A 23,992-nucleotide genomic window follows, 5' to 3' on the forward strand; every position below is an offset into this window, starting at 1 on the left:
CACAGTCGGGTGCATCTGGCGCTGCACTCCAAACGGAAGCACCGGGCCTCGAGCTCTGCCCCTGGCACAGTCGGTTGCTTTTGTGATTTAATAAGCGTCCTCGGCGTGTTCAGCATTATCGACGTTTGTTTCTCACACTCACAATCAATAAGCGTATTCAGTGAAATTTTAATTTGTCTTCACGCCAATTGCCGTAAATTAACATCAGTTAATGGACTTCAGATGGACAACAATGACATTTTTCGAAAATCAATTTTACATATGTAGATTGTACATTGACAATAACAAAAAACAACTTGCAAATTTGTTCAGATACGAGATAAATTTTGGTAAATTAACACCGTGTACCTGTCTGTTTTATTTATTAAAAAAATGTCAAAATAAAATTGATATATGGGGCTGAAATATTTAGACTGTGCTCCCATTTTAAGTTGCGAAATATTTAATTTTGTATATACAATATTCTAAATTGAATAATTTAATCGCAAACATTTGAATTTTTATATCATACATAAAGTGAATAAACTCTCAACCAGTAAATAAGTCATTAATGGAACGCTAAGGTATTTTAGCAGGAAGCTTTGAAAAAATTCATGACAACGCAGAGGTCATAAGTTTAACATACAATATGCTAAGTAAACATGTACTAACAGAAAGAAACACATTCAATTAATTGGCCTTAAAGCTATTTAAAATCAAATAAATGTATGAAATAATAGTAAATAAATATTAAGCTCTGCTAATGTAGAACACTTGGCGGGAACACCCCATATGTTTAAAATGAAAAATATAATCCCACATGCGATACACAATGCAAAGACAACGAGCAACAGCAACCAGTTAAATTGATGTCAATTTTTAGCTAAATTGAATTTAATTAAAGAGTTTTGTGTAATACAAGCAAAATGTTGTCTGAAATTTGTACCCTTAATTATTATTAATGGGTGCAGACAAAACCATATGCTATACAGTTGTTGCTATCATTTGTTGTTGGACGGTGCGAAGCGCGCGCAATTAAAACTAAGCAAAAAATAAAATAAGTTAAAACAAAACTCGTTGACAATGCGACGGAAATTAGCGCCGGTTAATGACTCTAGCGTCCAAAACACACACACACTAACACACTCTCGCAAAAAAAAGCACAGTTATAAGCGGCAGTTGTTTAGCTTATTGTTGTTCTTGTCAGTTGACCGCTCGCGGCTGCTAATGATGTCTTGCAGCAGCAGCAGCAGCAGCGGCAGCGGTAGCTGCGGTCAGGGTCGCCAGTCGGGCAGCGAGCCGCACTCTGTGATCAACAGGCCGACCGGCATTTAAATGATGGACCCCCAGAAGCCGTTGATACTCATTGACTAATTGAGCGGGCTAATTGTGTTTGCCTCCAGCTATGAAAAGCCGTTCAAGAAAGTACCAATCATGGTTTCACTTAACATAACATGGCTAACAGCTTACCTTGCCAATCTGTGTGTGTGCGTGTGTGTGTGTGCGTGTGTGTGTGTGTGCGTGTGTGTAAATGAGTGTTTACCCTTTTGCCATGCAGCGTGCAATTATGGCACAATTTGACGCCGTTGCAGCGCACGCACGCTGCTTTCAAGTTTGTTGCCTGAGTCTTTTGATTTTATGTAAGCGTCCAATCGGTTATTTTTGGCCAAATCCAAGAAGCCTAGCGAAAATCGCACATGGCGTGTTCGTATATGCTATTATTATTATTAATATTTTTTTTAAATGTTTATTCGATTTATTTTTACGTATTTACAAAAATGTTGTGGCAAGTCTTAACGTAAAGTTCGCGTTTGTTTTGCGTTGATTTTATGTTGATTTTTCCATTTATTTTCGCTGTGCAACGCTCAACTTGAGGTCGCCGTCGGATGCGTCTCGTTGCTGGGTGCCTGCAGCTTTTCGAGCAGCTTCTTCAGCTTGTTGTGCTTCTTCAGATAGGCGCTCTTCTCATGTGCCAGCTTGTAATTGGCAAATGTTGCAGCCGTTGTAGCTGCTGCTGCTGCTGCTGCTGTTGTTGTCGTTGTTGTGGGCTGTTGCGTTGTGGTCGTTGTTGTTGTTGAATTAAATGCAGTCAGCTCTGCTGGGCTGCCGCTGCTGCTGCCGCTGGGCGCTGCCGTCGTGGAGGAGCTTAGTGTGTCTAGCGGCAGCTCGGTGTGCGCCTCCTGCTCTGGCGCTTGCCAGTCCAGCGCCTTCTCCTCCACCGGCAGCAGCTGCAACTGCAAAGAGATGATGCATGTGATTATGACATGGACATGGACATGAACGTGGGGACATGGTACATGAGCATGAAAGCAAATGCGATTGCGATTGCGACTGGTGGCGAGTGGCGAGTGGTGGTGGCGACTGTTGGGTGGGTGGTGGGTGGTGGGTTGTTGTCTGTCTATCCGTGTGTGTGAGTGTTTGTGTGTGTGTGTCTCTCTCTCTCTGTCTGTCTTTATGCATGGGTGTGGGTGTACACAGTACAGGCGATTGTGCAAAAGCATTTATAAAAGTGTCAAAAGCGTTTAGTTGTTGTTGTTGTTGCAGTTTGCAGTATTTGTTTTTGTTGTATGTTGTTTGTTTTTGGCTTTAATTTGTTGTTGTACACGCAATTTACAAAGCGACAGACGACTCCTTATAGGTAGGCACTATCAGTAGCGCAGATAACGCTTGCGATTATCATATTGTCTTACATAGTTCCATGGCGCATATTTTGCCTTCTCGTAGGCCTTGTATTTCTTGGTCTTCGCATTGTATTTGCCCTGCAGCTTGCTGGGCACAATGGCGGTGTATTTGATGCCCACGCCGGGCACATACTGGGCCCCCAGCGCGGGTACGCTGACAGTGCCCGTGGCTCCTGCATTGCTGTACGGATTCACCAGCTGTTGGCCATAGTTGTACTTGGGCGGTAGATTATTGTAGTTGGCCGGCGCATAGGGGCCAGCGGGTATGATCCAAGTGCGCGGGCGAGACGGAGGCGGCAGCACATAACTAGAGAAAAACCATTTAAAGGTGAAATGAAACATGACTAGAAAATTCCAGCTGGCACATACACATAGGGCTTGGGGTTAGGCACATCGTTGCTTTGATCCTCCCAAACAGGTGCCGGTTCGCGGTATGGCTGTTGTGGAGGCGTGGGCGTCGTTCGTGGCGGCGGCGGCACAATTGGGCCCGTATTGGTGCCCCAATCCACGCGTATCGCTTGGCAGCACGCAGCGAGGCAGATGACTAGCAGCAGGCAAAAGGAGGGCTGCAAGAAAGAGAAAGAGAAATAGTTGGAGGCATAAAGTGAATGGATGTGGCAACAATTTGTCAATCGTAATAGATTGCAGTGATTGCTTCGATTAGGCATTGCCTTGAAAAGCAATCGCCCCCAATAACATGTATGTAGAACAAGTTGTGTACAAATTTACTTGATGCTGCTGTCTGCCTGCCACAGTCTCTATGAGACTGACTCACTTCGCCTTAAAGTTTATGCAATTGCAACATTATTTAACATTACAAAATCCAATTCGTAATCGAATTCGTATTTAACGCTCTGCTGCCAATTAAATGCGCTTTATATAGTTAGATGCCACCAAATATCAAATTAACCAACATATTTTTGCTCTTGAACCCGATAATCATTTTATAATTACGCGTCTTGCAACAATGTCAAGTGTAAACAAAATAACAATAAAAAAAATACTTATTAATAACCGGCACAAATTGTTGTAAGCTTTGTGTCATTGTTTGTTGTTGTTGTCGCTATTGTTGTTGTTATGTGAAAATTTCTCAACATACTAACACAATTTTAGGCATATTTTGTAGAAATTTATATGTTGAAAAGTTCAAAGTCATTGCCTCCAATTCGGCCTATGATTTATTTGTGTTGATAAATATTTCTGCCCATATATGGTCGGTGTTTGCTTTATTAATTGAATTGGTTTGTTAGATAATTGATTTATGTTGATTAATTGGGTTGCATTCATGCCTTCTAGAGGCGCGAGTCTTTTTATTGTCCAACATTTTTTATTTTTATGAATTCATTTTAAAACTATATATAAAAAAATTTCCGAGCTAAGCTTGTGACCATTTAGTATTTATTTATGCATTGTGAACATTGTCACCGGTTTTCAAGTGTTTTTGCGACTAATGATCAATTACGAGCCATTAAACATGGAAATGAGCTTTCAAACGCAGCAAAAATGCTGCAAAAACAATAATAAAAAAAAAATAAGGAATGGCTAACTTCGGCACGCCAAAGAATATATACACTTATATGGCTAGAAGTGCTGTTGGATACAGTTTTTCGATATATTAAGAATAAATTGGATTTTTTGCATAATTCTTAACATAGAACAATATGCAATAACAAGCCAATGCATGTAAGACCAATTATTGCTATTTCTACATTTATATCCACTCGGCTGTTCACATTGATCAAGAATATATGTATATACATCAGCTAAGCGTTAGACATTTCCTGCATAAAAAGCACAATGAGCTTAAAGGTGCTCAACCTTAATCAAAGAGAATTCAGCAAAAGGGGAGGCATGGAAACGGGAAGCAGACCTTACATTGTAATTTTCTTGGTCTTAACGTGGCAAACTCAGACAACAACGACGACGCTCTCCTTGGCCAAATTTGCCTGTTGCCAATTTGTCAATCGGCGGTGCTTTTGACAATATGCACAAAAAGATATCGATACCAAAGTGATTTATCGATGCCACCTGCAGCATATGCCAATGCATCGCAGTATCGTTTGCTCTGCATGTGCACATGTGCATGTGTACATGTGCATGTTCATGTGCATGTGCATTTGCAAGTGCATGTGCATGGGCATATGTGTACGTATCTTTGTACGTGTGTGTGTGTGTGGGTGAGTGACTGCTCCTCTTTTATTTTTGCTATTTTTGTTGCTCGCTCCGCCGCGAAGATGAGAATTGGGTTTTGTTCATTGCAAATTGAATATGTCTACTTGAACAATTGCCATGCATATTTTAACATATGTATGCTGTGCTAGTATCTATATATATATTTATGACTGTAAGTCACAATAAATAAAGTTGGCAGGTCTGGCAAGTCGTGTAACCGTTGCATTTCAATATTGCAAATCGATTCTTTTCTAGTTGGCCTGGCCAAGAAACCGCTTTTGACTGATCCTATAAATCAGTTAATTAGCAAATAATCGGTTAGGGTATATCTACATATCTACAAATGTGTTTTTTTTTTGCTTGCAATATTTATATTATTTTGCTGACTGCACAAGGTAACAATAAAAAAAATAATAACAATTAACAATTGCAATTTCAGGCATGTCGACATTGTGTTGTGCATAGTAAACAGGAATTTGTGTATTCAGGTACTGTGATCGATTAGCCAAATTCGCAGCGCTAGATATGCAAGTAATGTCTGTTTTGGAGTCTCTCTTTTTATGGGTCGGTTCATTACCTACTGATTTAATGAGCGACGAGGGGCTCCATTAAATTTGGAAATCTTAGATTAAGTTCAGTTTATTTGGAAGCTGTGTTTGGTGATGTTGTAATTCAGACTAAGTTGTATTAAAATGCTTGAAAAAAATAAAGATCATATCAGTCGGGCACTTTAATTATTTCAGCTGCATATCAAATTCGTGCATTCAAATAATACACTCGATCCTATAATTCAATAATGAGATCAAAGCAACAGTCAAAGACCCCCCCGATGAGGTAATTGAATGGCGCAGTTGCCCGCGCTGGGCGGCTCAGGTTTGTCAAGACTTGTTGTTAAGTAGCATGACGGCATCAAAAATGTTGCATAACAATGGGGTCACTCAATGGTGATCAGAGCTTTGGCTTGTCTAGGCTCTTGTCACTTCCGAGACATAATGACAATGGCCTTGAACTTGAAATTCACTTAGCGTCAAAGATAGGTACACTCAACAAAAATAATAATACCAATTTTAAATCTATTTCAATTTCAATTTCATGTGCTGCCAAGAACGTGTAAGGATACGATAGAAAGAAGAATTGAAAATAAACATTTATCTTCCTCTCTCTCTACCTCTGTCTGTCTCTCTGCGAAACCCTGAGCTCTTGCGTTCAATGAATATTTTGCTGCCTTTGTGATTTTATACAAGTAATATCTGAATATATTTTTTGCTGAGCTGTTCTTCAATTTGAATAAAGTTTTTTCCAGTGTGAAGACTTATCTGAACCTTCGCATAGTTTTCTTTGCCAACTCTCACGGCTTTCGCATTTATCTTGTTAATTAAAGTGCGAGAGCACACAATGGGCTTGGGTCGGACTTATGGGATTAAAGGCTGGGAGCTGTACGTGTGCTGGCGGCATACTCAAAGTTCCAGAATTACGCCGCAATGTATGGTAGATGTTTTTAAGTACCGGCCCGGTTGAATGAACTGCGAATTCGTGCACATGTGAAAAGGTGGAGCACCTCTGGGTCGCATTAATTGGACGGCACTCCTTCTTTGATATCGGGCCCACGTCTCTGATGCCGCCTCCTTCGGCGTCTCTTTGGCGTAATAAGCAGGAAGGCGCTGAGCTGATCTGGCGATTAAGGCGGCTGGGGGCGGGTTCAATTCTAACCACAAGAGCCAACAATAGCCCACTAATTAAAAACAATCAATAACAAATGCTCCGAGTACACGTAGCCTCAGTGCGCGCATTACGCGGCATTATCATTATCTTTGATTAACGCAGTTTAGCACGAAAATAATCATTTATTATCAAACGACTTGGCCGGCATTCCGTTTGCGCTTACCACAGTTTCTCAGCTACCTCAGCTGCAAATTAAGTGCTTAGTCAAAGAAACCAAGTAAAAAAGAAAAACTATAGAGAGAGAAAAAAACCAAAAAATATTTTTGCGAAATTTTTGTGCAGCCAAAAACCGTTTAAGTACTATTGCAGTTTTTGGGTCAAGCTTAGATTTAATTTAATGTGGCCAGAGCAAAGTGTGCAAGGCGGGGGCGCCAGCTGCCCGGTGTGGTCCACCAGCAGACGGGGGCAATCTTTTATCTGGCATCGAGTCCAACACCATAGCAAACCGTTATGAGCATTGTCTTTTATTACACAACTACAAATGCAAAAAAAAAAGCGACATTATCAACAGAAAATAAAAATAAAAAATAATTCGGTGCCGGCATATTTAACGATTAGCTCAAATTGTAATACGATAATAAGTATGCCATAATCATTTTTTAAACGCCCTAATTGAAATCATTTATTTCTATCTATCATGAGGGCATTCGGCCAGACATGGCCTTATAAGTCAGCTTTAGTCAGCTGCTGGTATTTTGTTTTATAACATTTTTAGATTGTGGCTCTTGCAGCATGCGGGCTGGCTTAAATTGCACCTTACTTATTGATATGGAGACTTTATACATATATATATTATTAGATATTGGGGATATTTGGGAGCATGACTAAACGCTGGTAATAAATATCATTTAGGCATTATCGGGTTTTGCAAGCGCACAATGCGGGCCACCGTTGCATAATGATAAATGGAATAAATGAATATTTGAAACTTGCTCATGAATTATTTCAAATGTGGGTGATGAAAGTAAGTCAAAGGTATAAATATCAAAGATCAACAATGGTTAGCAATGAAAGTCGAAAGGTGCATTATTGTGGTTATGAATAAAAGAAGGACCATTAATCAAATAACTTTCAATATGAGATCTGCCTCGAAACAATTAAATTCGTAATGAGCCGCCAAATTTCATTTCTTTAGGCCATTGAATGATATTTCATTCAACTCTTATTGTTCACTGATATTTAATATTTGATTTATTGCTTGGACAATTTTTATACTCATTTGGGTATTTATTATACAAATACATTTGTTATCAAGCAAGTATGATGAACGTTTAACATCGGGGATTAAAACTACTGCAGAGAACGGAAAAGTCAGATGTCTTGTCAAGAGACTCTGAAAAAAACAAGCATGTAACATTCAATCCTTAAGATTTTTCGTTTTAAGAGTTAACAGAAACAATCCATAAAAACAATTTATATTTAATTCTGATAGAAAAGGGACAAATAATTATAGAAATAAATAAATATAATTCAAGACCTTGAGCCAGACAAGACCAAAAAAAATAGAAAAATATTTACCCAATTCCCCACAACTATTCACGCTGGTTAATATAATACTTATTTTAAAGTAAGAGAACAGACAAATAATTATCCTATTAGCCTTTTAAAATCTAAAAACTATCTCATAAACAAACCTAAAAATATCTTTCTGCTCAAGATTCTAGATTGTAATAAATAAAATGAAAAAACAGGAAAACTAGGTTCCAAAGCGAGCCAAGGACAACATTATACATATAAAATATCTCACCAAATCCCAAAAACTATAAATTTAAAATATATAAATACTTAATTTCGAGTAAAATTAACTAAAAATAATTATACCAGAAACATTATTTCATAAGCTCTGCCTAGTCATACCCATTATTAAACAAAACTTCTTGTGATACAGCATAAGTTGGGGATTACAATGAAAAATAATAATAAAAAAAAAACAGGAAATGTCAGCTTACATGCGAGATTGTTGCTTGTACATTCATAGTTACATATATTATAGGTATATATTTTGCAAGACAACTTTATCTAAAGGTGGGTGCGCTATGAATATGTCAAAATTGAAATATTAGTCATAAATTTAGCATACAACCTGGTAACCTTACAGTACATAGTCATTAAATTTACATCTTAATCGGTTTTTCGCGCAAAGGCAACTAACATATCAAACAGTTGAATCGGCAAAGAGCAGCTCAAAGAAGACATCCGGCAGATCACTGAATGGTCAGACAGATGGACAAATGGACAGACGGACGTGTTCTTCAGGCCCAGCTGACTCGCTGACTGACTGTCTTGCTGTCCGTCCGTCTGTCTGTCTGTCTGGCTGACCTTCAGTTAACGCTTGAAGCGAAGCTGACGCTTACTTTATCCACCGCCACGAGAATCCCACACACACACAAACACTCACACAGCAATAAATAAAGGGCTTATAGCAACAACAAAATGACTTCATCTGCCTGGTAAATAGCCGAAGCGTGTCTGGTAATTAGTTGCTGCATTACAACGTCGCGGTTAATGTGGCTAATTTGCATATAAAATACAACAACAACCACGGCAACGACAACAAATACACACTGACTATCATGGCTAACCATTGACCTGGCCTAGCCCCCCACTCAGACAGTTGAAAGTCTTGGCTGCACCAACTGCTGACTGCTTCTTCTTCTTGCTTGTCGTCATCCTCCCGTCAGTAGAGAAGTTCAAGGCTTGGCAAATTGTCGCTCACTGCATTCAATTCATCCATCAATTAGCGCAGCGTGTTCCAACGACCTTGTGGCCAGAACAAACCAACAAACAAACAACAACATGACACATCGCCCCCACAGATACGTCTGTCCGCCCGGCCGTCCGTCTATGCGTCAAAGCTGGCGTTAAATTTTGACATGGCTTTTTAACACCAAGCTATTTTTTTTTATAGCTGCCGTAGTTTTTGGCAGTTAGTTACATTTTCCGCGGTTGCGCTCGTTTGTCACAGCTTAATGTTGGCCAATTTGAAAGAAGAAAAATCAAGAGAAAAAAAAAAAAGAAAAACGCAAACTTGTTTCACGTTTTAACAGCTGAAACATTTGTTCAAACTATTTGGCATTAGATCGCCTATGGGCTTAGTCATTGATCGGTTTCTTATACCCTAGCTATTGAAAATGGCCAGAAAGGGGTTTAATCATTTTGTGCAAATGTCAAGTCAAGTCTGTCTATCTGTCTTCTGCAGAAACAATTTGCTCTTATCTCTTTAAGATTTAAGATTAACCAAAAATAAAATATAATTAAAAATAAATATAATATTATTTTAAAAGTTTTTTCCATATTTTATGTTTATTTAAAATTATAATTATTATAATTCGGGATGAAGTTCTTGTAGAGATCGCGAATATTTTCATATTTCCCACGCCACCATGATCCCACCCTCCTCCTTATTAAAAACATGGGAAAAAATTGCTAAAAATAACAGAAAATATTGAAGCATAATTAACGAAGTTATCTTAAGTTGAATTTTTTAAATGGAGGGGGCTGAGAAAACGTAACTCTAAGAAGAGATATGGCTAAGAATAGCTAGTTTGTTAGTTTTCCATTTTCCGTGTAAACCCTACACATCAGCTAATCCACTATGCCAATACTCTGTACACTGCATATAAAAAGAGCAATAAATTCCAATATATTTAATGGTACAGGATATCTTCGAGTTTCTAACTATCGCCTAGAGCACTTCAACATTTTTAGATTTTGGTTTGGGTTTCGATTCGCTGCATTGCTCGCATTGTACAACACACAGTTCCATTCGGTGGCGGCTTCCTCGTCAGCTTTTGGCCAGCCCGAGCTATTAACCATATAATACAACAAGTCTCTTGTCTTTCGCGCCGACAAAACAACCTTGTGAGGCATTTGAGCGCACACGTTTTTGAATGTTGTTGCCTGTGTACAATTGTTGTTGGTATTTGAAGTATTTTAGTGTTTTAGTGGATCACAAATTATGAAGATGGCGAAGGCGACGACGACGACGACGACAACGATGATGATGGTGTCGATGTCGTGCATCGCACACTACAGAAGATGCTTGACTTATGATAGTTGATTGGCGTGAATTTGGATTTGATCGCGTTTAGTGAATGTACCAGCTGTCGAGGGGTATTGAGCTTTCTAAAAACTAAATTTAGAATGTCTGCTTAAAAGTTAAGATTTAAGCAAACTCATCTTTTCAGTCGACATGGCCAACAATTCGGCAAATTTCACTTTATTCATTAATGTTGCCCGCCTTCCAGGCCAGACCAGACAAATCAAACAATTTAAATTCTTCGGCGAATAGCTTGATTAATTGCCAGCATGTTCCCAGGCACAGCTGCGTATTCGCCTAACAAAAGAATATAAAATACAATTTATAAATATTTGAGAAAAACAACAACAAAAAATTTTTGATGCCCAAAAATGATTTGCGATGCCAAAAGTCAAACCCAAGCTCGATACGTGGGAGTCAATCAGCCAAAAAAGTAATAATAAGCGAAATTTAAACAAAAATAATCCAAAAAATAATAAAAATAAGCTAATAAATAAATAGACATCATGTTGATTTCAATTACGTTGGCAAAATAAATAAATACATTTTTGTTTTTTTGGCAAGCCCGCGCGCGCAATGGGGTTAATGAAATGGCAAATATCCATGGAATACACAGACAGCTCAATGCCTGATGTTGCTGCTGCTGCTGCTTCAGGTGTGACTAGTTCTTTGTGTATGCATGTATGTATTTAGTGGCCAGTTGTGTGTAAGCTTGACCTCTATGATGATTTCTTGAAACATGCAATTGCCGTGTCAAAAATTAATTAAAAGCAATTAAGCTTAAGTCTTCTGTTAAAAGGCTCAAGATTCCAACCAGCATCATCGGGCAATAAAATATAATAAATTTCAACATTTTGTTTGCTGTTTAATGCGGCTGCAGGTCTGATTGGTCAGCTTGATATCAGCACGGCTCATTGAATTTGTGGCATTTGGGGGCGTAACCGTTGTTTCGCAAAAAAATCACAAAAAAGAAAAACCTTCAAAACATAATAACTTGCATTTTGAGTAGGGCACTCGCTGCGTCTTTTGTTACTGTGGCTGTTGCTGTGGCTCAGAGGCTAACTGGGCGCTAATCATAAATCTGCAACGCAACTGCAACAACAACAACAACCAAAAACAACTGCTAATCAACGGTTACAGACCTAAAAGTTAATGCCTGTCAGGCACTTAGCTGTTTGAACTTTTCGACGTCTGTCTGGAATTTGTGTTGTGAAAATGTAAAAATAAATAAATAAATCGAACTGCTTTCGGCTCCATACTTCATACTATATAACAATGGGCCCAGTGCAGCGTTTGTGTAGTGCAGTGTAGTTTGCTGCAGCTCTGCCCTGCTGGCCAAGAGGTCAATGTGCTACCGTTACCGACCAACCAAATTGGCCGCCTATTCAAATGCAGCATTTGATTTCTTGAGTGTACTATTGATTTCAGCTATGGGTCACAGCAAAACAAACAAGCCGAGCTGATAATTTGCATAATTTGCGTTTGCATAAAATATGCATTTTGTGCGGATTTGTAAACGATTCACTTAACAATTTGTATAATTTGACATGCACATTATTTGAGTTGCAGCCCAAACAAGATGTCTATCAAAATCGAATCATTTCATATTAGAAAAATTAATAATCACAGCCCATTAAAGGCCCTAGACAAATTAGCATAACAATGAAAGTGTTAATGATAATGGGTATTGTTTTTCATTTCCCATCATTTAATTGGCTGACAAATTGTTTTCAATGTGGCAACAAAATGCTTAATGGCATTTAGATAAGAGTGCGAAGCGTATCATCAATTAAATTCCATTTCAAAATCATGAGAGATTAACTAACAGCTTACTTAATCTAATGAGATTATTTGAGGAAGTTATTTTCGTATTTCATTGCAAGTTTCATTATATAAATTGCCAAAAAAAAAAAAAATAAAATCAAGCATACAAAATCATAAGAAAAAATAACTCACAAAAGCCGAAACGTTAATTACTTAAATGATGTTGCACAAATATGGCTATGTATTTGTTTTTGTACATTTTGTCAATTAATGACGCTGATTTCACCAAGAGCACACAAAACACGTTTCCGGTGCGCATCTGTAAAAGGTGCAAAACAAAAGACTTAAGACACAAACCCAGCGACATGCACGAAAGCTGTGTGAGCTGTCAATAAATCGGCAAAAGCTTCTGACAAACAACGGTAAATACAATATCAAGACACAAGAATATTACAAACAATAGCCACAACAACAACAACAACAGCAAAAACACAATTGTAGGTCATTGCCTTTTGTCAATTGTTTTTTTTTTTGTGCGACCGAAAAACAAAATAAAATGAAAACAAATTTCGAAAAACAATTAACCAAAGCCTGAGCACCCCTATTGCGCTAAGTTCGCTTCTAATAAGCTAAGTACGATACAGATTTAATGTTTTTAAAATTGCGTAAATATGTCGTCGCCGCAACTCATCCCAAGTTTATGGCTATTCTCGTATTCTAAGGCATTGTTTAATCTGTTTCGTGGCTGCCTTCTCATCATGATTTACAGCCAAGACGTGTGTGTGCAATTTTTTTTTTTTGTGTTTTATTTTTTTTTGTGGTTACGTTTGCTGATTAAATCAGATCGTGCGGCTGTGCAGCTTAATAAATATTATAATTTCGAATAAAAGTGTGAGAAATTGTTTGTTTTATATGTGTGCTTACAAAATTTATACATATGTGCTGTACTCAAAAAAACAAAAAAGCCACACAATTTGCCAGCAAATCAAGTACAAAGGTTGACAATACAATATTTATTCTAATTACTAAATATTCCAAATATAAGAGTGAAGATGAAAACTTAATCTGAGAAATGACGAAGGACGTTTCAGGCACAGAAAATCATTCTCTAATATTCAAAATACAAGAATGAGGCCTGGAACTCAATCTGAGAAATGAGGAAAAATGTCCAAGGCTTTTTTAAGGCATGTAAAATCTTTTAATAAGTATTTATTACTTAATCCAAGCTTAATTTTTAAAATTTGCTCAATTTTACAGTCAAGCATGATTCACATTTTATTTAAGAACAGTCAACAACAAACAATTGACATGCAATTTTTGACACAAAACGTTATGAATTCAATTTCGTTCACGATATTTTGCCGAGTGTATTTGTTATTGTTGGCATCCAGTTTGCACCGGACTTGCAGTCAATGAGTCGAAAGATCGCAGCACATTCCAGAACATTAATCATATGGATCTTTATTTATAAACTTTTGATCAGCAGCAACAAAATACCTTTCGGCTTCTTTGTAGGCAATGTAATTGAATTATTTCCTTTGTATTTTAAACTCAAAGTATTTCTTATTTTATTATTAATCACTTTTATTGACTATCAATAAAAAGGTTAAAGTAATAAATAAAATAATTCATTGGTGTACTTACCATTTTTGTAATTTAAAACTTTTAATGAAATTTAAAACTTCCAAGCCGTTCAGCTGTAAATATTTGAAATTAATTGTTTTTTATTTTTGTTTTTATTTGTTATTTAATATTTAATTGTTATGATTGTACGCATAATGTGAACATATGTGTATCTCAATATTTTAATTCATTCGTGTCGCTTTTGAGGGTCGCTGTCGTTGCAATTATTTTGGCATTTGATTTCAAATTTATAAGATTTACACACACACACACATTCGCATTCTAATGCACATGTAATTGTTTGTGCTGCTGTCCTCTATTTTAGATGTTTATAATGATTGTTATTAGTTTGTAGTCGAGTTTCACACTGCACACAGCTGCTGACAGAGTTTGTTATGAAAACATTTTCCATTGACAGAGACAGATAAAGAGAGAGAGAGAGAGAGAGAGACTACAAGTTCGACTTGGAGTCGGTACGGCGAGTCTCTGGCCTGGTCGTCCGGTAATTGTAGACGCGCGGCATTGTTCGCATATTGAATGACGATGACGCGTGCAGAGCGCTCAATGCGACAAATATCAAATCAGATTTGAAGCAATATCAAATGAACCGTCCGCTCCTTATGCAATCAGCATTTGGCCCGCCTGCCCTGGACGGGACTGGACCCTAGTGTCACAGTGAATGTCGTCGTCGAAATTGATCAGATTGCTCCGATTGTTTGCATTGGTGACGCTGACAATTTGCAGTCTCAATTGCGGGCACTCGTAAATAGATCTGTGCCGAAATGACAGCTGATAATAAAACCCCCGTTCGTATGCTTTCAAACTGACCTAGTCAAATATTTATTTTGTTGTTATTGTTGTTGTTCGCCTCGCAGTCGGCGTTCACGTCGGCGGCGGCGTCGGCGTCGTCGCTGCTGCGCTGCCGCCAGCTGACGCGCATGCGTAAATAACAATTTAAATGACAATTTTTTTCTGCGCTTGCTTTTAAATTTAAAAGTGCGAGTAATTTTAAATTGGCTTGGATTTAGTTGTTTTTTTTTTTTTTTTGTCTTTCAGTGTCGCAAATGCAGCCAAATGTGCGCGCATGCCACGCATTTTAAGTTCAGTCCCGGTCTCAGTCTTTGTCTCCGTCTCTCTGTCACTTGACATCGTAAATTTCCAAAAGTCTTTAAAGTCCAACAAAAAAATCAGAAGAATTATTGTGTGCTGACCATGTGCAAATAGGTATGCCTCATGGTTGCAGCCCAGACGTGACTATGTATCAACTGCGGCCTGACCAATACATATATTATCGCATGCGATTTTATAGGGGGCGCTCGATACGACTGAGAAACATCCCTGAGCCAAAACTTTATGGTCTAATAAAGTCTTGGCTTTAAGACGTGCGGCTAAGGTGTAAAGTAAGCCAAATGCAGTTGACCTTAAATGGGTATTGAGAACTTTACATACATACATATATATATTTAATTAGTTTGTTTTATTTCTTTAGCTCGAGAAACTAGTTTAGTTAAGATGAGTTTAATTATTTGTGTTAACTTGTTTTCAGCTGCACTGCAACAAGTACCAACAACTAGAACTAGAATTCGATTAGATTTGCATTCCAGTTCAATTCTTTATATAGACTCCTTTAATAATCACGTTTGGTCTATCTGTCTCTCTCTCTATCTCTAATTTAAATTCATTCACAAATAATAAATGAAAATTAGCCAGCTCTTAAGAAGTCTTAGTTATAATTTTTACGTACTCATAGCTAAGTGCCTGCAATTATCCACAAGTGTGAGCAAGTGTTTCCGGCTTATAAACAGCATAACCACAATATATCTAAGTGAGTGCCTGCCTATGCATCTAAAGGCCTTTAAAAAAAAAACCAACTCATTTCAATGTTGTTTGCCATTAAAAAAGGCGTTTAAATTCGTGTTATTATGCACATGATATGAGTTTTGTGTATATTTTTCTCTCATTTTTTCAATTAACTAAAATTTTCCCTTCCTTTTTTGTTTGGTGGTGAACCTAGATTGGCGAATTTTGATTTATGTGGCCTTAAAGCTGCAGCATTTACTGAAAATATTATATGAACAGTTTTGTTTTTGCTGTTTTTATTTTTTTGTAGATTTTTCCGTTTAGACAAATGCTTTGTGCGTGCCACAAGAAACAGCGACAAAGACAGCGACAAGAACGCCTCCTTTTCAGGCTCGGGCTGGCTTTGATTTATTTGTATGCATAAATTTAACACGGCTCTGACAGCAGTTGAGTGTTTCTCTCTTTTTTTTTGTGTGCGGCTTGGGCTGTGGCTGTGGCTGTGCCTGTCTGCCCACAGGCGATGCTGCATTGCTACACGCAAGTTCGTTGCCTAAGTCTTTTGTTTAGTTGCCAGGAATTTTTATAGCTTTTGGCTTTTTTGTTCAGATTGTACAACATTTATGCACTGCACTCTGTTAGAACAACACCATGTGTGTGTGTGTGTGTGTGTGTACGTTTGTCATAATTAACACCATGCGACTTGATAGTTATTTTTTAGTTTCGCAATTTGCATCATCAGTTGACACTGCACATACGTTTGCTGATATTTTTAACTGTTGTGTAGTTGTTGCTGCTGCTGAGTTATTGAATGTTTGTTGTTGTTGCTGGGCTGTTATTATTTTTTTTGCTTTTTGTACCGAGGACAGCGCTTAAAGCGTGACAAAACACATTGGAGACACGGGCCACACTGAAAGCAGCAACTGTGGTAGCATCAGCATAAAGTCTCAGGTCTCAGGTCTCCCGACTGCGACAGCGACGGCGACTGCGGCTGTTCATCAGCTGGTTTCAAAGACGAACACGAAGCACGAGCCGCTGCCGACGGCCCGTTCGGCTGCGTTTTTTCTTTATTATTACAATTTTTTTTTTTTTTTTTTGATTTTGGTTTTTGTTTTGGTTTTTCATTGTTGCCAAAGCGGGTTTTTCATATGTGCCTGTGCAAAATGTTGCTAGGGCAGCTTCCGGCTGGACATATTGCTGGGATTTTCATGCGATTTGTTTAATTTTTACTTTCAATTAGCATTTATGGAAGCGCGCTGCGCTGCGTATACATAAATCGTATTTACTTGTTTTTTGTATTAATTAATCAATAATATATTTTATATTTGTAGCACGAGAATACAAAGTTTCTACATTAAATATGTTAATGTTGGCTGCATTTAGGAACTTATTTATGAACCCGCCAAGCAGGATGCCAAAATGGCTGGCCAATGCTCCGCTTGCGATCAGTTATGTTTATCGTATTGTCAACACGTGCATTCTTTAAATAGCCCTGACCTCTTTATGGCCCCAAAACGTTTTGGGCTGGCAAAAAAAAAGGCCTACCGCTTAGCTGTCGTTACGTGCGCGACATTGAAATTTGATATATAGGCTTATGGTCTGTATTTCTTTTCAGCACTTTACGCATTAAATGAAGGCTAACCAATTAAAAAGTTTGCCCTATTGTCAACGCCTCTGGAAACGATTCCTAGCACATCTTAAGTACAGCGAATGCTATCATCCAAGCCTGATCGGACAGCAAACCGAATTTAAATTGTATATGTTTGAACAATTTTTGTTTGCGTACAAATTGTTCCCATTAAATGTTATGAGTTTGCAAAAGAATTGTTTATTGCCTTTTGATGCGCTTCGCAAGATTTATGTTCAAATCGGATTTCCTCATTCAAAAAAAAAAAAAAAACATTCTGAAATGATTTGTACCGCAAACATCAGGCCAGATATTGGTTTGTGTATGCATGTAGTTCAGGTTCAGGGCACTTAAGATGCCATAATTAAAATGTAAATATAATTAAAAAGCCATATCAATCGGGCGGACGATCGATTAGCATACACAAGTTTTTGCAATTATGTGTTTTTGTTCCAATAGTAAATCAACAGAAATGTCTGCTTAAAACGCTTTGGCTTGACAAGTTGATTTTATGGTGGGGCCGGCATGGACAAAACAGGTCTTACAAAAGATCTCTATCGCATTTATGGTCGTTTTATCGTTTTTTTACAGCACAGTTTTTGTTGTTGCTCGCATGTGCTTATGATTGATCTGATGATTTTGTGGGCCGTACAAGTGGCAGCTACCGCTAGCAGCAGATTTTTTTTGCAGCTTAGAGAGTGTGGGAGAATTCTTCGAGACGAAATAATCTGATGGTAATTTTGTAAACTATCGAAAGTGACAGGCAGGCTAATTTATGTTATTTTCAGCATTTTAAGATTGGGCAAGGCTTCAAGACAGCTGCCACAGCAGCGCAAAGAATTGCAGTAAAAATAATATGGGATTTGTTGAGGATTTTTAGTCAAATGCAGCTGCCACATAATTTGAGGCTTATCATAGTATTTTAAGTGATTTATATATAAACACTTAATTATCTTAATTTTATTTTCCTACTGTCATTATATGAATTATACAAATATATGATAGTATCCCCAATAGACAGATATGTTAAGAGACTTGAGTTTACCTTGGCATTGGCTAGCCTGCGGGCTGTCCTTAGATCTGAGATAACATGTGCAAGTTGCAAGATCATTAACTATATGCTCTATATAGAATTACATCATGTTTTATGCATGAATCAATTGATTGCTACTACAGTTAGCATTGTTTTAGCCCACTTGTCATAACTTATAAATCCAGTGCCACCCAGCGGAGGCTGTCAACTAGCACGGCCTACAGTTTTCAATACGGAGTGCCGTGTGTGTATATGCAAATCTACTGAGAATATTGATCTTGAACGCTTGACTGAATGCTACAGATCTGGAATAGATATGACCTGACAGCCATAGCCAGATCGAGTAGATGGTAGTTCGGAGAATATGCCGCGAATCAATAGTCGATTCACAGCCAATAACCTAACTCAATGTCTTGGAACACATTTTTAATGAGCGCACATTCATTTATCTTTATTAGTAATGGCAATTGGCCGACGATAAGAGACACTGAGACAGACAGTCGGAGAGTCGGACAGAACGGACGTGCTGTTCGAACAGCTGGAGCAGTTTACGAGCCATTTTGCAAAGACTCCGTTACGCTCATTTAAGTTATTAATTTATGTGGCATATAATATATATAAAATTTCTGTTATTTCCAAACACGATTTATATTATATTGTTGCACTTTGCACAATTAAATGCAATTTCTTGCAGTTATATTTTTATAGAATGAAGAAAAAAACTTGCAATAATAATAAATAAATTATAATGCTGACAAAAAGCCAACCGGCTCGTTTAGAAAAGATGAAGTTTTAAGTTATTTAAGCGCATAAGTTGATATGTTTGTAAGTGTCGGATAAGCCGAGAATGTTCTGTGTAGCGCCCAAAAAGTCGTCAGTCGACAGGCATTGAGCGTATCGGATTTGATTGAACTGTTAATTAATGATCGCCGGATTAGTTTCGAACAGCAGCAACAGCAGCAGCCGGAGCAGCAAATCCAAGCATGTGCGACAAGTACCCACAGATTGGATGCTGTACGCCCGCAGGCAGCAAATTAATCAACGCATAAGAAGTCTACGTAGAGAGAGAGACGTAGGTGTCTAGAGATCTTGATTTGTATATCTCAGATAGGGAAGTACACAGTACAATATGTTTTACACAATCAACAATGCTGCAATATCGAAAGGAGTTTGTCAACTTTAAATTCTAGACACAGCGCAGTGCAGGCCAACAAGTGCAGCCAGAACGAAAACAAAACTCCATTAAAGTTCAAGGTGCCTTAACGAAGGGACACCCTGCATAACCGGCTTCAGCCAATTCTCGAAAGGAGTTTGAAAGTTAACTCAAGCCAGAACTGATTCTTTGTATGATCTTGAACATTCCATTCCTGACTGTCAAGATTTGCGAGACTTTAAGCTTAAGCAAAAGTAAAAGCAAAAGTATCTTCGAGTTATTAAAGATTAAATAAACTAGCCTAATATGACAGATTTACGAAATATTTGCACAGTTCATGTTTTTCAGCAACAACTCGCTTTCCGGAAAAATATAACGAAACTATATATGAAACCTATTACAAACATGCTCTCAAATAATCAACATATTGCCCAAAGCTTAGAAGCCTTGCGAAAGTAAGAGCTCTCGAGTTCTTTCATAAAAACTTGTCTCTTAAGTTCTGCACACTTGAAGCTTTTGCATGTTAAGTTAAAAACCGTTCAATTAATATATATATATATTAGCATAACAAAAAGAAAAAGAAAGGAAAAATGCATTTCCAGCTATAAAATACACAGCGTTAACATGAAAACAATAAAATGTATGTCGTATAGAAAACCATCTCTTATGAACTAGAACAATGGCAATTAGCGAGAGCGCTTTCAGTTTCAGCCGGCCCGGTTAAGACCGGCCGGCTTTTAGTCCTGATGCGTTGTATTCTCCTCCAGATTGCAGAACACGTTGCGCATTTTATCCAGATCCGGCGGCGCAGTGTCCGGATTGCGTATCCACATTATGTATGCCTGTTTGTCGGTGCGTGTCAGCGGCTTAAAGTTGCGCGGATTCTGCGCCTCCTCATCCTGCAGCTTCGAGTTGTAGCGCGCATACAAAAAGATGCGATACCGCCAATTGTCAAACGTCTGCTTCCATTCGGTCACATGCTTGACGGCGCCCTGCGGCACAGCATTCAACAGATTGGCCAGCTTCAGCCAGTAGGGATCCAGCACCGGATCATTCCGTCTATGGTCGTTAATGAACTGATGCTGCTGCAGAAAGTGTACGTACAGCTCCTTTTGCCTTTTCGACATGCGCTCCTTACGTTCTGTAAAGAGCAAGATTGATTAATATTAATACTTTGTCGAATGCTGCCAAAAACATGCACGACTTGTAGCTATGGGTCATACAAATTAAATTTGGTATCCCCAGCTCTGACTATGGATTTCTATTGGACGGGGAAATCTCTGGCTTTTATATTCTCTGATTTGAGGGCGGACAACATTCTTACGCATCTACAGTTACAGAGCTCAAATGATTCGTTTTCTTTGCGACTTTGATTGATTTCCCAATATAGCATACTTTTCTGCATATCTGTTGTTCAACTCACGTCGAATGTTGTTTGTGCCCGTTGTTCCTATGGCCATGCTGACACCTTGTTGCTGTTGTTGTTGCTGCTGCTGCTGTTGTTGTTGTTGCTGCTGTTGTTGCTGCTGCTGCTCCTGCTGCTGCAGCAACGCCAGATGCTGTTGTTGCTGCAAATGCTGATGCTGATGTTGCTGCTGCAGCATAAACTCGTGCTGTATACGCTCCTGCAGCAGCTGCTGCTGCTCCTCCTCGTGCTGATGATGATGCGGAATATGTGTGGGTGGCGGCGGCAAGGGCAAGGGCGCCGTTGGTACCTGCTGCTGGAGCTGCTGCTGTTGGTGCTGCGAGTGCGGAGAATCCGGTAGCTCGTCCTGCGTATCATAGTCCATTTTGGGCGTACACGGATCATAGGCGGGCATGCCGAGCTCCGCAGACGCAGCGCCGCTGCTAGCCTTATCGATGCGGTATTTCATGCTCTCCTGCTCATCATCGTCGCAACTGGGCAGCGCCAGCGTTGAGGCCGAGGGCGCTGCATCCACGACACTGCTGCTCTGGCACAAATTCGTGGGCTCCTCCGGTGTGGGCGAATCGTTGAGCAGCTTTTGGGCGCCACAGCGGCACTGCGGATGCAGCACATAGTTTTCCAAGGCGGCATCGTACACTGAAAACAAAAAGAGGCGAGTTAGTTGCAAGAATTACACACAAAAATGATACTTAAATCTAGTTGCTTAATCAAAAAAAAAAGGTTTGTGTTTCATATATGTTGCTTAAACATAATGTATTTAGCGCTTAGCATTAGTTAAAGTACACGTCATCTTCGTTCTGATTATCAATTAACATTTGCACTGGGGTTTGGGCTTGGACTTGGCCTTAGTAGTCGTAACTGTTCGTTGCCGTGGTGCTCTCGTCCAGTGGCACAAACATATCCATTTTGTCGTAGTCCGGCGGTGCAATGTGCTTGTGACTGGTCCACATGGCGTACGCCTTCTGATCAGTTGCGGTCAGCGGCTTAAAGTTCTTGGGATCGCTCGTCTCCGACATGCTCAGTTTGGAGTTGTAGCGTGTGTACATGAAAATGCGATAGCGCCAGGCATCAAATGTTTGCTTCCAATCCTCCACGTTCTTGACAGCGCCCTGCGGCACACTATTGAGCATGTGCGCCAGCTTGGCCCACAGTGGCTCGGTGAGGCCATCGTGGCGGCGATGGTTCGACAGCATGCAGGGATTGTCCTCAAAGAACTTGACGTACAGCTCCTTTTGATCCTTGGACATGCGCTCACCGCGTTCTGCAAGCAAGATCAATTAATAAATCTTACGAAATGCTCTCCCATCTTCGCGGGTACTACTCACTTCTAAAGCGACTCATCAGTCCGGGCGTGTAGGGCGACTGTTGCGAAGTGTTTGGTGGCGTCATAGTCGGCAGACTGTGCGTGTAGTTTGAAAAGAATTGCTGAGCAGGCAGCGCGTGCTGCAAGGCTTGTGCCTGTTGTTGTTGCTGCTGTTGTTGTTGGTGTTGCTGTTGCTCCTGTTGCTGCTGCTGCACCCGTGCCTGATAGCGGGCCGCACGCGCTACACGCTCCGCCTCGGATTCGGACTCTGCTTTGGGTATTATGTCCATGGGATCTATGGATTGTGTTAGCGATTCGGGCGTGCGTTCCGCATATGTCTGTGTAAGCCGCATTTTTTGTCCAGCATCTGCATGCTCCGAATTCGAGTTATTGGCATGCTCCAACGGCGAGTCCACAGGTTCATTGCAAACGCGCAGCGCTGGCGAATTCGGCTGTGATCCGGGCAAGGCCGTTGCTCCACCACCCACATAATCGTGGGCGTGACTGCCGCTCTCATTAGAGCGCTGCGGCAGTGGCACATGGTGCTGTAGCGGATGCGGATGATGGTGTTGCTGCTGCTGTTGTTGCTGCTGCTGCTGCTGCTTCAACGCAGCCATTGAGCAGGAAGGCTCATAAGAGAGCAGCTCCTTGGCATGGCCATCGTCTAGGGCTGCAAAAGGAAGCATTTTCAATGGGGATTTTTATTACAATGCAATTGTGAGAGACTTACAAGCAAAGCACGTATTGCGGCTGCCGCATCTATATACACACAGATCAATAAACGCACATGGCATTCATATATATTGTAGTTCTTTTGATATATACATATGTATATATGTAATGGCTCCAGGTTGTTAAGGGCTTAAACGCTAGTGTGTAACGCGGCTAACTTATATGGCTAATGCAATTACCTTGGCTGATTTCTATAACGAAATTTGTGAGGTCGTGACGTTGGGCCAAATAATGCAGCAGCAGCTCATCGGGTATGTTGAAGCCGATTTTTTTATTGCGAAACTCGAAATTGTAGATGCCAAATGCGGCGCGCACTGCAAACGAAATGAAGCAGAAATAGAAACAGAACCGAGAAAATCGCTCAATTCCAATGTCCAATTCACAAATTTATGTATTTGCTATGCTGCTTTGCAGCCTTTATACAGTTGGGTGTTCTCGTGCTCTCGGTACACACATTTTCGAAGGCAATTAAGTTTAACGACCTGCCCTGGGCCTGGGGGCGGCCAGTAACGGCAGCGTGCGCGCTGTTGCCCCTGCCCCCTGCCCGCTGGCACTGACAAGCAGCACCCGCACTAGCACTTCGTCCGTTAACAAGGCTTACCAACATTCTTCAAGTCCCATATGTTCAGATTTCGATTTTCCTCGGGCACACCAATCATGAGCAGCTTCTTAGTATCGCGAAATTGAAATGGAATTATAATTCCCGACCGCAGCACCATTTTCTATGCGCCACCACACAATTTTCACAGTTTTTCATAAATTTTCCACGTTTCTCTTTAAGGCTATCTTCGTAATTGTTTTGGTCTCTGTCCCTTCCTTGCCATTTGCATGTTTTACTTTTTCGTAAACAGCCTGTTCTATCGATGAATATCGATAGTCGGGCATCGATGCTTGCTGTAATGAATCAACGAACGTAACGATACCTTTTTGACAACTCACAA

The 23,992-nt window shown here is 39.6% G+C and overlaps 2 protein-coding genes across 5 annotated transcripts; both read right to left on the reverse strand.

Annotated features, from left to right (window-relative positions):
- Window positions 1–1,712: 1,712 nt before the first annotated feature.
- Window positions 1,713–16,701, reverse strand: GV1. Its single transcript, XM_002046514.4, has 5 exons — window positions 16,536–16,701; window positions 14,002–14,054; window positions 3,030–3,226; window positions 2,670–2,967; window positions 1,713–2,213 (listed from the first exon to the last, which is right to left on the reverse strand). The coding sequence occupies exons 2-5, from the start codon at window positions 14,002–14,004 to the stop codon at window positions 1,845–1,847; spliced, it is 867 nt and encodes a 288-aa protein (XP_002046550.2). The 5' UTR covers window positions 14,005–14,054; window positions 16,536–16,701; the 3' UTR covers window positions 1,713–1,844.
- A 3,427-nt stretch (window positions 16,702–20,128) lies between these two features.
- Window positions 20,129–23,899, reverse strand: LOC6622824 (putative uncharacterized protein DDB_G0271606). 4 transcript variants are annotated; one of them, XM_015175421.3, is made up of 4 exons: window positions 23,653–23,892; window positions 23,231–23,365; window positions 21,014–21,652; window positions 20,129–20,731 (listed from the first exon to the last, which is right to left on the reverse strand). In XM_015175421.3, the coding sequence occupies exons 1-4, from the start codon at window positions 23,768–23,770 to the stop codon at window positions 20,328–20,330; spliced, it is 1,296 nt and encodes a 431-aa protein (XP_015030907.1). In that variant the 5' UTR covers window positions 23,771–23,892; the 3' UTR covers window positions 20,129–20,327. The 4 variants fall into 4 exon arrangements, with proteins under 4 accessions (XP_015030907.1, XP_070064723.1, XP_002046552.1 ...); XM_002046516.4 differs by lacking the exons at window positions 20,129–20,731; window positions 21,014–21,652 and adding exons at window positions 21,738–22,277; window positions 22,342–22,989 and having other exon boundaries at window positions 23,653–23,887; XM_070208622.1 differs by lacking the exon at window positions 23,231–23,365 and having other exon boundaries at window positions 23,653–23,899.
- Window positions 23,900–23,992: the final 93 nt, after the last annotated feature.

The sequence above is a fragment of the Drosophila virilis genome, chromosome 3 (genome assembly GCF_030788295.1).
Source record: "Drosophila virilis strain 15010-1051.87 chromosome 3, Dvir_AGI_RSII-ME, whole genome shotgun sequence".
Taxonomy (NCBI): Eukaryota; Metazoa; Arthropoda; class Insecta; order Diptera; family Drosophilidae; genus Drosophila; species Drosophila virilis.